The 15753-nt window shown below is 52.7% G+C and overlaps 1 protein-coding gene across 2 annotated transcripts in view; it reads right to left on the bottom strand.

The window, feature by feature from the left end:
- Window positions 1-15753, bottom strand: part of RASA3 (RAS p21 protein activator 3) — a 116039-nt gene that overhangs the window by 47526 nt on the left and 52760 nt on the right. For both annotated transcript variants that reach the window (XM_064585862.1, XM_064585863.1), the window contains 2 exons: window positions 9651-9754; window positions 2533-2627 (listed from right to left, as the gene is read on the bottom strand). In XM_064585862.1, the coding sequence (XP_064441932.1) occupies window positions 2533-2627; window positions 9651-9754 (199 nt within the window). The remainder of the gene's footprint in view (window positions 1-2532; window positions 2628-9650; window positions 9755-15753) is intronic.

Genomic DNA, 15753 nt, shown 5'->3' with positions numbered 1-15753 from the left:
TACACGTGTGCACACGTGTGATACACAGGTGCACGTGTGTGAGATACACACAGGTGCACACGTGTGATTCACAGGTGCACACGTGTGATATACACGCACAGGTGCACACGTGTGAGATACACACAGGTGCACGCGTGTGATATACACACAGGTGCACACGTGTGATATACACACAGGTGCACACGTGTGAGATATACGCACAGGTGCACACGTGTGATGCACAGGTGCACACGTGTGATATACGCACAGGTGCACACGTGTGATTCACAGGTGCACGCGTGTGATACACAGGTGCACGTGTGTGAGATATACGCACAGGTGCACACGTGTGATGCACAGGTGCACACGTGATATACACACAGGTGCACACGTGTGAGATACACAGAGGTGCACACGTGTGATATACACACAGGTGCACACGTGTGATATACACACAGGTGCACACGTGTGAGATATACGCACAGGTGCACACGTGTGATGCACAGGTGCACACGTGATATACGCACAGGTGCACACGTGTGATGCACAGGTGCACACGTGATATACGCACAGGTGCACACGTGTGAGATACACAGAGGTGCACGCGTGTGATATACACACAGGTGCACACGTGTGATATACACACAGGTGCACACGTGTGATATACACACAGGTGCACACGTGTGATTCACAGGTGCACACGTGATATACGCACAGGTGCACACGTGAGATACACAGAGGTGCATGCGTGTGATATACACACAGGTGCACACGTGTGATATACACGCACAGGTACACACGTGGGATACACAGGTGTGTAACACATGAAATACACACACACTGGTACGTGTGCAAACACGTTAAACTGGCGAGATCTGAATGAGGTCCATGGATTGCAGGAATGTCCGTGTGCCTGCCGTGACCAGTGAGCAGGATGCTGCCATGAGGAGAACAAGGTGAAGGAACACGGCCTTTCTTCACTGTGTTCTGTTGTTAAGTCTAAATAGGAGAGTACACAGTTTGCTCATCATTATTCCCTGTGTACCATTTTTGTGACTTCCGATGAATCTGAAGCCATTTCAAAATTAAAAGTTCCGTTTACAAACAAGGTGAGAAGGAAGACAAGCTACACTCGATGGTGACATCAAACTCTGGTCAGAGGGGACAGTGTGAAGAGCGTGGTAAAGACACACTGTGGCGGGCTGCTTGCGGGCGCATTCTCATCACAGCGCCACGGGCTGTCCCCCTGCAGAGCAAAAGGGACGGGGAAATCACCACAACAAACGGCAGGAACGCCTCCTGTCACAGTGCACACGGCCCCTGCCGCCCTCCTCCTGCAGACAGGTTTCCAAGCGGTCTGAGCAGGAGCGGCTGGCCGTGCGTTCCTGGTGCCAGCACTCATCATCGCTGGCACCTTCGGGCAGACACGAATCCTGCAGGAGTTGCTGTGTCTGCTAATTTCTGCAGCACGCATGGGCCCCTTGGCCAGAATTAAGTGTGAGGCACGTGACAATGTCTCTCTTTGGCTCAGCTCCTCAACCCTTCCCTCCCACTGCTTCTTTCTCCAAGTCTGTGGATTGATCCCAGAAACCCCACGTGCTCTGCCTTCTCCTCAGAGCTGCGCTGAGCCCGAGGGTCTACAAGGAAGCAGAGAGCAAGCAGCTAGACAGGTGCGCGGGGGTGGGTGCGCCAGGAGGGGCAGGGGGAGGGCTCACCGGCCACCTACATCGGGGATTCTGCTGCATCAAGCACTGTCTGGTATTCACAGAGGAGGAAACAGTCTTGCTGGGTTAGGCGTTCTGAGCCTGGCCTGCCAGACTCTATCTATGCTGGGTCACACACCCTGGCCACGCCGTGGCAACTCACAGGACCACTGATGAAAATGCTCGTTTGACGTCGGGGCACTGTGCTGTGGGTCAGGGTTCCCCATCATGGGCTCCAGATGCCAGCGTGGGGTGAGGAGCTCAGCTGGAACCACACAAGCAGGGCTGCCCTCCCAAAGGGTGTTGTCCCAGAAGCTTGGCATGGGCAGTGCCCCCATCACAGGGAAGGGAGGGTAGGAACTGGGGTCCCACAGTCTCCTCTGCCAGGGGGAAGCCCCTTCTGCTGGACTGGGGGTCAGTCCCAGGTGACACATGGCCCAGGAGAGCCAGGGGAGCCCTGGGGACGCTTCAGAAGATGGGAAACTCAGTGACTGGTCACTTCTCTTCACTCCAAACCCTTGTCTGTTACGTGCAGGAGCTGAAAATGCATGCAGGCCCCTCTGGCAACCGGACCTACAGCGTGAGGCTCCATGCATGGTTCCCATCCCAAGCTGTACTTCTGCCTGCCGGTATTTTTCTCTTTACTTCAATTATGTGTAATTATTGTCCTTTCAAATTTTATATTTTTAAAGCTGTTTCAACCACACATGACAAACTGTGACAATAACCAAAAGAATAAACAAGGCTAACATGCCTATATTCACTATAAGAGGACGTAACTTGCTACCACCATTCCCTGTTAAGACCAAAGTCCCCTCTCCTCCCACGCGCCCCACCGAGGCCTCCTCACCTGCACTTCTGAGTCGGCATCCACGTGCTGCAGCTGGAACCAAGTGTCCCTGTTATGATACTTCGGCAAGTCTTCCTTCTGAATGGCCACCTTCCCTACAACACAGACAGAGGAAAAGCGTCACAAGAGGGAAGAAATCCCCCAAAACAATAAGGGGAACTCTCTCCACGATCAGTGCCAATTTTCTCCAACAGGAGACTCCAGAACAGATAACTGGGTAAACAGCTAACACCACGCTGTCTTCCCTCCAGTAAGATCAATATGGGCAATGTTGCATCTGGAAGGCCCCTCATGAGACCTGGCTGGGGCTGCCGCCATTCTGCTTTCTCCATACGAGGTTTTAGGAAAAGAAAAGCCTGTCCTTCTGTCGGGTCCTTGGGAGCTCAGCAGAGGACACCCCAAAATAGGCCACTTTGAGCTGGCGGCAAATGAGAACTAGCAGGTGCAGAAAGAGGCCCTCCCAGAGCTACCCACACAAACTTGTGGGGAGTGAGGGCTGCCATGGAGCCTCTCCCGGGAGGTGTTCCGGTGAAGTCAAACAGGGGCCCAAGATGGTCCTGCACCAACGAACCTGACTCCTGACTCCACTCAGCCCCACGTGCTTGCCTCCCCACAGACTGCCACCCTGGGAAGCCTAAAGCCTCTCCCCTTGTCGGGTCACTTTTTCAGGTGTGGACCCCTCCTCTGCACAAGTCCAGCCAGCTCTTCAAGGTCCTCGTCTCCTGCCTGACATAAGCTGCAGCCGTTAAGGAACTGTTCCTCTCTTCCAATGTTACAGGCCCTGCCGAAGAACCTCGGTGGGTAGAGAAAAAGGTTTCCTCCCCAACGGCTTTCAACCTCGTTCTGAGAACTCGGCCAGCCGACCCTGCCCTGGACTCCAGACCCTGTGAGACCTACCCACAGGGCAGAGATGGGGTTTGGAAGGCAACACATGTACAGAAAAGCCATTTCACGGGCAGAGGGCTGGGGCCTGGGGAGTCGGGATGACTGACTCCCACATCACTGCCGTCAGCCCCCATCACCCTGCCCGTGGAACCATCATTTACATCACTTCATATTCTCAAAGGGAAGGAACCTCACACTTCCCAGCCACAAAACAGCCTTGGGAAAGACCCCGGGTCACCCCACCAGGGCTCGTCGGCAAGGCCAGCACTTGTGTCCCCCTGAAGTGGATACAGCACATCAGCACCCCTGGCATCCATGCCCCTGCCCACCTGGACCCCGCTGCTTCAGCTCTCACCTCCAAGAGCCGTCTGGAGCCAGATCCTGTGTAGCCACAGACTGCAAGACACGTTAAAGCTACTGCTCGCAGTTGGCAGGGGGGCAGGAAGGGAGGGGGTGGCGAGCAAGAGAGGCAGGTGCAGAGACACGTAGTGGGCAAAGTCCGCAGACGATACTCCAAAGAAATGCAGAGAGCAGCCCAAATTACAGGGATGTGGGATTTCCTCCAGCATTACCAAGTTACAGGGCAGGATGGCTCCCTCAGGACCCCTGCTCCTTCCCTGCCTCAGTGCCCCCCCCCCGCCCCTAACACCTGGCCTCCCCACCGCCTCTCACCATCCCCCAGCACACCCCCAGCAGGAGGGAAGACTACCCTTCCTCTCTTGGCAGCTCCTGCAAACTCCATCCCCCGCAGTGGGAATGTGGTTTTTAAGTCTCAAGGGAATAAAGCCACATGAAAAAAATTATTGGAATTGAATTGGGCAGTATATTTCACTGAAAAAAGATAAATCTCCAGACTGTGATTAGTTCGGCTGGATAAGAGGATTATATCTGAGATTTGAGATGTTAAGTCATTGCAATGTTTTTATGAGCTTTAGCTGAAATAGGGAGGAACTGCATATTTAATGCTTATATGAATCCCACAACTTATACATCATTACTTAGTATACAAATGTGTACTTTTAGACACATAGTGTTTCTAAACGCTGTTCGGAGAGAATACGTGACCTATGAACTATAATACCTACTTAAATGTGTCCCAATCTACCTGCGAGACATCAAAAGGTCACTAGACCACCTGGGCCCCACGGTCTCATGTGGACAGAGGTGGTGCTGCCGTCACACGCCAAGAACCCCAAGCCCTCAGGGCCTGTGCAGAAGACAGCATGTGGCAAGGAGCACACCAGAGGACAGGTGACGTGGGGAACCAGGTACAGAGGACTGGGGTGAAACCTGCAAGAAGGCTAGCTAAGGTCAGACCTAATGAGGGACAGACAGATGCCTCCTGAGACAAGCCTGTGGGAGAGACGCTTGTTCCTATGACTCACTCCACTCAACCTGGTGTCCTAGCTAGGGCCTGGAGGCAAGGAAAAGAAACAGAGCACTCACACTGGAAAGGAAGAAATAAGGTCTTATTCACAGAAGCTGTAGGAAAACCTACAAGAAAAGCTAGAACAGGAGTGTTCAGCAGGACCACAGAATATAAAGTCCATACATAAAAATCAGTTGTATTTGTGCAAACAATGAGAATAAGGATTGAAATTTAAAAAAAACAAAACAAAACACCAACAGGACCATTCACAAAATGATGCTTTGATGGCTTGTGCCCCTGGCTGCCTAAGAAATCTTCGTCTACTCCATCAAAAACATAAAATACAGACGGATAAATTTAAACACACACACACACACACACACGCAAGATGCGTATGCTGAAAACATATCACAAACACTGATGAGAGAGATTAAGGAAGACCAAGTACATGCCCTATTGGAGGGTCTGAAAACTCCATTTTGTTAAGATGTTACCGCTCCCCCAAATTAATCTATACACCTATGCAATCTCAGTGGTTTGGGAAATTGAGATGCTGATTAAAAAATATAAGTCACAATTCAAAAGGCCTAGAATAGCAAAACAAGTTTGGAAAAGAACAGAGTTGGGACGATCACACCGCTGACTTGAGACCGGCTGAGGCCACAGGCACCAAGACCCTGGGTATTGGAGCAAGGAAAGGGGTACAGATCAATGGAACAGCCTAGAGAAGCCAGAGATAGGCCCATACACATAAACCTGGGTGATTTTCAAGAAGGCACCAAGGTAATTCAATGGAGAAAGGCTAGTTTTTCAATAAATGATGCTGGTACAACTGGACGTTTACAAGGAGAAAAATGAACTTTGTGTGCCAGATGTACAGTTTACCTGAAATAGATCTAAATGTAGGAGCTAAAACCATAAACTTTCTAAAAAAAAAAAAAAGAAAGAAAAAAAGAAGGAAATCTCCACACCCTGGAGTAGGCAAAGATTTCTTAGTTATGACACCAAAAATACAAACTGTAAAAGAATTCTGACAAACTGGACTTCATCAAAATTAAAGACTTCTGGGCTTCGAGAGACACTGGTAAGAAAATGAAAAGAACAAAGACGAAGAAAATATTTGTAAAACAAGTATCTCATGGAGAACTTGTATCAAGTATACACAAAAAAACTTTTTTTTTTTTTAAAGATGTTATTTATTTATTTGACAGAGAGAGACACAGAGGGAACACAGGCAAGGGGGGAGAGGGAGAAGCAGGCTTCCCGCCGAGCAGGGAGCCTGATGCGGGGCTCTATCCCAGGACCCTGGGATCATGACCTGAGCGGAAGGCAGACGCTTAACTGACTGAGCCACCCAGGCGCCCCTACACAAAAAACTTTTAAAACTCGATAATAAAACAACCTAATTAAAAGGGCAAAAGATTTGAACAATTTACCAAAGAAGAGATACAGACAATAAACACATGAAAACATGCCCAGCCTCATTCTTCGTCAGAAAATGCAATAAAAACCACAATGAGATACTACTACACACGTATCAGGATGGCATAAATGGGTTAAAAATAAAAACTGACAATTCTGAGCGCTGAGAGTCTGTGTGGCACCTGGGACTCTCACGCGGCTGGGAAAACTCAAGATGGCGCAGTCATACGGGAGAAGGGCTTGGCAGTCTCTAACAGAGGTAAACACACACAATAGGGGAGGGAAAACCTTTTTTTTTTCTCCCACTCTTCTAGGTTCTCTTAGGCTCTGCAACAGAAGAAAGATTAATAAGAGAACAACAAAGGGAAGTTTATTAACACGTCTCAAATACACCCGGGGGGAAACTCAGCAGTGAGCAAGAACTTGCACTTCTATAGCATCTTAACCTAAAACAACAACAAATTTTCAGAGAAGAGACAGACCAAGGAAAGGCCACTGGGCTTCCAGGGCAAAAACTGCAGGAAGGGGCCAGTGGTAGAAAAAGGTGGGTCATGTAGACCCCTCCAGTGTCACCTCCAGCCTAACAGGGCTGTAGAGTTGTCTTGGTGATTAACTTCTGCACAATTCATGTCCTGCTTTTCAGGCAGGCTGGAGATCTTTTCTTGTGTCTGCTTATTCTCAACTGCCTTCAGCTCAAATTAAACCTTATGCCAGAGTGCATATTTTGGAGTGGCAAATTCTGCCATCTTTCAATACACCCCAGCAATATGCCTCTCAGGTCTCTACTAAGAGAAATGAAAACATGTGTCAATGTAAAGATGCAGAAGAGTATTCCTGGCAGCTTTATTCACAATCACTAAAAACTGGAAACAGCCCAAACCTCCACCCAGGGATGAATGGGTCAACAGCAGCACCACCCATCTTTGCTGGATTTGGAATGCAGGCAGGGGCAGCATGCTCAAGGTGGCTCCCACCACAGGAGGCACAAGGTAAAAGGAACTTTTGGTGCAACAGGAAGAATGCTCCCTTCCAACCAATAGGTGTTGCCGAAGAAGGGCCTCCCCGGCCTGAGGCTGGTATCTGTCATCCTGTTGTCCTGAGCCATGCAGAGCTACCCTCTTCAGGTGGAAGAAAACCCAGTCACATGGTTCCATTCCAAAAAATGAGAAATATATGCCCAGGGCTAGGACAGATATAAATGGGGACAGGGAGTCCTGAATGAGTGCAGCTTTATGGGCTTACACCAAGCAGATTTTGGGTAGCGGGACATATTTGGGGCTGGAAGTGGTTGGATGACAGTGGTGGAAGATGGTGGGTGGTAGAACAGAAATGGTGGATGAAGGGACAGGCTGAGGGCTGGAGAATGGTAAATGTTACATAATAGGTGGGGGATGTGGAGAACATATGAAGGATGACGGATGGTAGGTAATGGTGGAGAGTAGGTGGTGATGGTGGAGGAGGGTGGATGGTGGTGGTCTGATGGTGGAGGAGGGTAGATGTGGTGGTCTGATGGTAGAGGAGGGTGGATGGCGGTGGTCTGATGGTGGAGGAGGGTGGATGGCTGGTGGTGCATGATGGGTGGATGGTGGACAGTGGGTAGTGATGGTGGTGGAGGGTAGATGGTAGCCTGATGGTGGAGGAGGGGGTATAGTGGTGGTCTGATGGTGGAGGAGGGTGAATGGTGAGTGGTGATGGTGGAGGAGGGTGGATGGTGGTGGTCTGATGGTGGAGGAGAGTAGATGTGGTAGTCTGATGGTGGAGGAGGGTGGATGGTGAGTGGTGATAGAGGAGAGTGAATGGCTGGTGGTGCATGATGGGTGGAGGGTGGATGGTGGGGGTCTGATGATGGAGGAGGGTGGATGGTGGTAGTCTGATGATGGAAGAGGGTGGATGGTGGTAGTCTGATGGTGGTGGAGGGTGGATGGTGAGTGGTGATGGTGTGAGGGTGGATGGTAGTGGTCTGATGATGGAGGAGGGTGGATGGTGGTAATCCGATGGTGGAGGAGGGTGAATGGTGGTGGTCTGATGGTGGAGGAGGGTTAATGGTGGTGGTCTGATGGTGGAAGAGCATGGATGGCTGGTTGTGCATGATGGGTGGACGGTGGTACATGGTGATGATGGGTTTCTGCTCATGGCAGGAGATGGTATCTCATCCTGGCATGAGGAACTCATTCTTCACCACCTCATCTCCAGCTCCCCCCACCTCACCCTCCACCAGGACCACACTCACCATTTTCCAGCCCTGTGTATGTCCCAGCACCCATCATCCACCTGGTGGTGCAAACCCATAACCAGGAGTCATCCTGGACTTCTCCCTCCCCAACAGCCTCCACATTCAACCAACGACTGCCTCTAAGTGAAGTCTGCAACGCATGGTCTAAAGTGAGGTGAAGACTTGAGACCCTAGCTGCAGGTGTGAATGCCGGGCTAACACCTAACAGCCATCTGGCTTGTCTGTACCAGTTCCCTCAGTTGAAGATGCACCTGCAGCACAGGACTGTGAAGGTTAGAGGAGTCATATTTGTACAGCACCCAGAACAAGCCCCTGCACCTGTTAAATGCTTTCAGTACATGTTTCCTTCTAACTCTAAGAATCACCTGAGGAACTCCACAAAACTATGGAGTTCCAGGTTCAGCCCCTGAGGATGTGGGTCCACCAGCATGGATGGGGGCTAGGTACCTGGGGTGTAACACACTCCTCAGCAGCAGAGGAGAGAGGTCGAGCAGGAGCTCATCGCTGCAGCACCAGTCCCATGTCAGAAAACGGAAGCATGTCTAAAAGCCTTCTGGTGTTGGGAGCGTGTTATAGGAGCCCCATGCAGGTGGCGGTCTGGGTGGGTGCACAGTGGGGCCCACACACAAGGACCCTCTTGATTCAAGCAGGCTCTGCTGTTCCACACCTCTCCTCCCTCTCCAGGAACGCTCCACTGAAATGCTAGGGCGTCTGAAAGTACCCCAATACCTCTGAGACCCCAATGCCTCTGAGAGCACCCCAATACCATCCCAATCCCCATGGAGAGCTGTCAAACTCAGGTCAGGTGCAGTCTGGGGATTTGGGGACACACTTGGTGGTCACTGTACCCTCACTTTGAAGGACAGCTCTGAAGCCTTTCTCCTACATGAGCTCATGGTGTGAAGCTCCTCTACACGTTGACGGGGTTAGGGGGGCACTCAGGCAGCTCATCCTTGCCACAGGGGACTCGAGAGGCCCATCCAGGGCACGGGGAAGGGCCTCCAGAGGCCCGTCCAGGGCACGGGGGATGCCACCACCAGGCCAGCCAGGTACCCATTGCCACCTCCCAGAGCTGCTCAGCACAGCCAAAAAAGCCAGGCCAAGGATGCTGACGGGCACTGCCCGGAGGAGATGACACCCCCCTGACAGAATGAGGCCCCGCCCAAAAGAGGCAGAGAAAATGCAGAAAACACCCATTTCAGTACCTACCTATGATGGAGTCCCTCCGGAAAACATCTCTATCGAAAATGTAAAAGGACAGGTGCCGAAAGCTCCGAGGGATCTCACAGTAGAAGTCTTCTCCGTAGAAGGGGCTGAGAAGCAAGCAGAAGGGCTCTGTTAGGTGAGCTGGGCAGCGCGGGCACACACACGGAATCACACTCTTACGTGTCTCACCAACACGTCACATTGTGTTTCACGTGTGAGATGTGGAACTGTGGTTTGCTCGTTGGGCTACAAGCACGGTCCCCGCCATCGGCCCCACGGCCCGTCACCCCGAGTGAGCGGCCCGCAGTGAGAATGACGTCTGCTGTGTGTATCCGGGCTGGACCCAAGCTCCAGGACTGCTGGGACACTTGGAATGTGCGGGGCAGTGGTTGGCAAGCCCCACTCCATGCTTGTCAGTCAAACCCAGCGTGCCGGCTCCAGACCCTGCTCTCTTTCCCCAGAAGTCGGGGTGAAATCGTACCTGTCACTGGGGAGAGGACCCCTGCCCACTGACTGACCCTCCACACGGACTCTGCACGTGAGTCCCTGCACACAGAGACCCAGTGTGAACTGCAAACCCAGTCGAGGTCATGAAACAGCCCCCCAACTGCTCAGCTGGCCCGGGCTGAGTCCGCACACATGGTCTGCAGCTAGCGGACCCACGCTGGAAACGGCAGGGCACCCGACAGGCTTCACTGGGTACAAGATGGTCAGCAGCTCACGGTGGCACACACACCTACGGCCGAGGTCCAAAGTAGGAAATGCGATCAGTCAGGAAAGCGAACGGGGTGTGTTGTGTCGGTTAGAAGAGGAGGAACGTGCACTCCTGCTCAAGCTAGAATAACGGTGCAGAAGGCGGACGGTGTGGTACACCCAGCGGAACCTCACTGCGAGGGACCCGGATGCGTCCCCAGAGCAGCGGGAGGAGGGCGGGGCGGCTCCCAGCTCCAGCCTACATTTTATCCGTTCTGAGACGACTCTCCCCACCATGTCTGAGCATCTCTGAAATCAGAAGGCACGCCGCAGTGTCAGGACAGTTCGTACTTCTAATTAGCACTGTTCATTCTCAGTGGCCAGAAGATGACGGTGCCTCTCCGTCTGACCACTGCCACAGCTCCCTAGAATAGTGCTTTTGGCGGCATGATGTGGGGTCACCCCATGTGTCTGCCCCCCACCACCGCCCCATCAGCAGATAGTCAACTCTCCTTTGACACGGGCACGTGATGTGTCAGTCAAAATAGCCCAGCTGCTGAAGCACACACATTTCATCTCTAGCTCGGGATCAGCTCAGCACGGCCCAGTGAGCCCTGGGAAGATGGAGCAAATGCACCCCTCCCGGGGCAAGAAGGAGACGCCCCCCAGGAGGAAACCAGATGCAGGACAGGCGCTGGGCTCCATGCCAGCACACCAGGCTGGAGGTGCACCAGCCCCTGGGAGCAAGGGTGTGGGCAGGCGTCTGCCCGTTCTGCACACTGCCTGAGTCCCACCCCAGGCTCGTAAGGCCAGGCTGGGAGAGGGAGCCAGGTTCGGGGCTGGGCGCAGCCCAGACCAGGCAGTGGCTGAGGAGGATGGTCAGGCCTCTGAAATATGGGAAAGGCCTCCCCCTCAAGCAGCAACGTATCCACGGTATGTAGCCAGTGCAGTCGACCTGCAGACAGGTGGGAGCACAAAGGTGCTGGGATCATCCTGTCTCCTCCGCCAGCAGCTGAGAGCCATCCCCGGCGGGTGGGGACAGGGAAGACGTGAACCGCTTTGTTCACGTTGCCACAGCTCCCTAGAATAGGAGCCATGCTGGTGGGACCTGCCTGAGCCCTTCTTCACAGACACGGCCTGCATCGGCCTGGAGTGTGCAGAGTGGATCTGCTGGAAGATGAGGACCCGAGGTGGAAGCTGGTGGTCCCAGCAGGGCCAAAGGTGTTGGGGCGCCAGAGGGAATAATCCAGAAGCATCTGAGGCAGGCAGAGGCCTGGGGTCTTGAAGGACCAGGCCACAGGGAGACAACCACCAAGAAAGCAAGAGCCAAGGGGAGGGCATTCTAGCAGAGATCTGCCTCAGAGCAAAGCAGAGTGTGTTCAACTCGGGAGCTGCCCTTCCAGATAGCGAGAGGCTGAGCGTGCTGTACTCACTCACTGAACAAGACTAGAGCAGGGGGGACCCTGTTGTTCTGAGGGTCAGAGGGTGGAGAGGGCGCCATGCCACCAAGCTGTCCACACACATCAGAACTGCCTCCCAGGCCTCCCCTGCACCTTTCTATTTGCCCAGTGGCAGATATCTCTAGGGAAAGCCACACGTGAATCTGGACCGTGCTCTCTTGTCTCACCAACAGTCCCACCCACCGCCTGAGACCCCCGTCCTGGTATGTGGGACTCTGGTCGTCTACTCTCCACATGGGACCAAACCCTAATTCCCTCGGGCTGCAAATCAGAACTACCCGGACAGGTTTTTAGAAAACACGGCTGCCCGGGCCCCGCCCCAGAGAACCCTCTCTGGGGTGATGGGCCACGAAGCAGAATCCTTTAATTCCACAGCCACACAACTAACACAAGCCTCGAGGTCATCACAGTCTCCAGATTAATCGCCTGTTACACACGGGCAGTGCACGGATTCCCGTCTCATACCCTCGGTCATGCCACCGGGGGCAAGCCTTCCCCTCAGAGGCCACAGGAACACGAAGGTGGCGCCTGCGCCCAGAGCAGAGAGAGAGGCAGACTGAGGGAGCCACGTTCCACGTGACTCACAGCACCAGGACACCCAGCCTTGGCGGCAAGCTTGTGCCCCGAGGGGCTGGCGGAGTCCTGGACAGAGCACGGGCCTGACTTCGGGGGCTGCCGTGGGCAGCACCAGCCCTGCCCTGCCTAGAGCTCGTCCTTCCCAGACTCAGCAAGGTACCCCACAAAGACACTGCCTCCCACAGTACGCTGACTCACAGACTCACGCGTATGTTCTTAGAATTTCCCTGTGCTTCTTTACTCCTTTATGATCTCAATTGTTTGCTTTAAAAAAGGAACATGCACGGACGAGAATGTTTCCTGTAACTTTTAACTAGAAATAATGATAACAAGTGTGAGATGTGGAGAAGTCGGAGCCCGCTGGGGCAGCCGCTTTGGAAACAGTGGCCGTTCCTCAAAATGGCCCAACAAACCCCACTCCCAGACATCCAGCCCAGAGCAGTGGGGACACACGTCCACACAAACACTTGTGCATGCGAGTTTATGGCCATGCTCACAACTGCCAAAAACCGGAAACAACCCAAATGTCCACCGGCAGAGGAACGGATGAACAAAAGTGCGGTCTGTCCAGACAGGGGAACGTCAGCAGCCACGGAAAGCAGTGAAGCTCGGACACCTGCTACCCACAGATGAACCCTGAAATCATGATGCTCAGGGAGAGAAGCCACGAAAGGCCGAACACTGTGTGAGTCCATGTTCACAAAATGCCCCAAAGAGACAAACCTATAGAGACAGAAGGTGGGCCAGTGCCGCAAGAAATAGGGGTGGTAAAAGGACATGAAAATATTCCAAAATTGATGGCTACAGCTCCAAATACACTGAAAGCCACAGAATTATACATGTTAAATAAGTTAAGTATGTGGTATGTGAACTATATCTCAATAAAGCTATTTTTTAAAAACCAAAATTTTTAAAATACATAAAAATGTCAGAAAGTGAAAACCAGAATTAACATTATAGGGTATATCCTCCCAGATTTTTTCTCCAAAGATCGATGAATATGGAACAGGAATAGATATGGATGGAGACACATATTTTCACAATAAAAGTAGGATTACACTATATATCCCAATATACAGTTCACTTTTTCCTTTAATATCATGCCACGGACCACTTTCCAAATACGTACATAAAATGTTTGCCGCCAAACAGCCCTGAGGTCTGAGTGAGCATACCTGCTGGACTCACCCGTCCCAACCCTGACGGGCGCCCGCGGCAGAGCAGCCTGCTACATGGCCACCCACCTGTCCCTGAGCAGCTCCCGCAGGCACGTGCTTCACGGAAGGGTGCTCACTAGTGGGAGGCTCTGGTGCACAACCCCGTGTGACCATCCAGAGAGTGAGGACAGATTCAGCCCACACGTCCAACACAGTCTTACCAACATTTACAAACTTGGCTCATCTGATGGCAAAACGAACCTCCTGCTTTCGTTGGCAACGTTGAAATCATCGGTGCAGCTCAGTGTCAACCAAGAGTGTGTGAGCACTTTTGTTGAAATGCCTCTGGCCCGTGTTGTATTCATGCCCACCTTCTCGTGTTCAGGACAGTAATCCACTGAGAGCTTTCAGGTTTGTGTTATAGATTCGAAGGTAAATAACTGATACACAGCATATGAGAAACACCTTTTCAACTGGAAACACCACCAAGTTGTTAATACTCTCTGTCATCAATGCACAAGGTCCTGCCTTCTGCAAAATGTGCCCTAGCCGAGCAGCAAGGCTCCTGCACTCAGGAGCTGAGGCTGCCCGGGCAACGTGACATCTGTCCGGGCAGGAGGGTGGACATGAGGTGTAAGTGGAGAGGGTACCCCTCCCCTGAGTGTCCCCCACCCCAGGACACACCGACACAGTCATTCGGACAACCCCAGCCCGTCCTGGCTCAACAGGAGTCTGTAACTGGTGTCTTTGCAGGCTGCGGAGTCCTAAGCATGTTCCCGAAGAGAAGGGAAACCGAAGTGTTCTCCCATCCCCGCCCTTCCCCATGTGCCAGGCAAGACAATGTCTTCTTTCTGGTGAACTCAAAGGGGGCCCCAGCCCCCAGCCTCCCCTTCCTTCCCATTAGCAGCATAACCTGGGGTATCTCTCCATACAGACCCTGCTTTGTCCCCAGCCAAGGTCAGCCACAGTCAGATGCATGACTCATGCCCCACAGTCCGCCCCACTTGCAGCCTTAGGGCTCCAGAACCCTTTTTCCAAATAAAGAAAAAAGCAGCGCAAAGGACTTGGCTTGCCTTAAATACTGCTATCTGACAGAAGGAAATTAATGCATGCAGCGGCATCCACCCCTGAGGCTGGCCAGAGTGACAGGCTCTTTCCCTCAGCAATTACTGGGAGAAGCTCAAATGGAGTTTCACAAAATCAAACACCCTCTTGCTGAAAACGGAGTGGATCTGTAAGTAGCTCCGACAAGGGGAAACCGCCCGCCTTCCTCCCACTCCTCCCAGAGCCCAGATGTGCAGCCCAGAGGCTCAGACAGGGCCTCATCTGGGACGGGCGGACAAACCGCGGACTTCTCCATGAGTCATTTCCCAGCATCTGCGCGAGGCTGGCAGCTAGCCCCACGGCCACGATGTCTGCTCGCGAGAAAACAGCTGTGCACCTGGTTTTCTCTGGTTTCAGGCTATGTCGCAAACGCCCGAGTCCATTTCCCAACATCTGGGCGGAGGAGCGAGGAGCGGGGCTGCCTGAGCTGCTCCAGATTTGGGATAGATGGAAAGGCTGCACGCCCAAGAATGAGGAACCCCACTCTGAGTGTCTTTGTGAGAGGACCATTCTTACGACAGTCGACGTGCCACAGAGAAGGCCACACTGGGGCAGAGTGTCCAGACTCTCAGAGGGAACTCTGCCCACCGCACAACCCAACATGGACTGGAAGCCAGGCAGGCAGGGTGGGTTCTCCAAAAAGGGCACCAGCCTATCTCCAAACAGCTCAGACAGAGTTCAGCTAATAAAATGTGCCTGTTACATCATTAACTAAAAGCTGGATTAAAATTCCATTAAACCAAATACTGTTCAAGGGTCCACAGGAGAAGAATGAGAAACACCAAGGAAGTCGAGTGCTGGTACTGCCCACAGGGACCGTGGAGCTGGAAGCATCCGCGTCTCCATCTGCAGCAGGCACGGGTCCCAGGAAGGCCTATGATACACGGTTCCAGAAAGGAGCCTCAGAGGCAGGAGGAAAACCTTTTGGTTTCTTCTCACTTCCTTCAGACCTCCTTTAAATCCCTGTGTGGCCTGATTCCCCAGCACCCACGAGCCTTCGCCGTAGAGCCTTTTCCCTTCCAACAAGATGCTGCATCTTCTTGGGAGGAAGGATGCTCAGCCCCTGTGCTGAACCCCAACCCCGACTCATATCACTCCAGGGAGGGGCAGCTCCTG

The sequence above is a fragment of the Mirounga angustirostris genome, unplaced genomic scaffold (assembly GCF_029215605.1).
Source record: "Mirounga angustirostris isolate CCGP_5_RB_7025 unplaced genomic scaffold, mMirAng1.0.hap1 SCAF_3, whole genome shotgun sequence".
NCBI lineage: Eukaryota > Metazoa > Chordata > Mammalia > Carnivora > Phocidae > Mirounga > Mirounga angustirostris.
The sequence above is the reverse complement of the archived record's forward strand: the minus strand, read 5'-3'. Positions and strand labels throughout refer to the sequence as shown.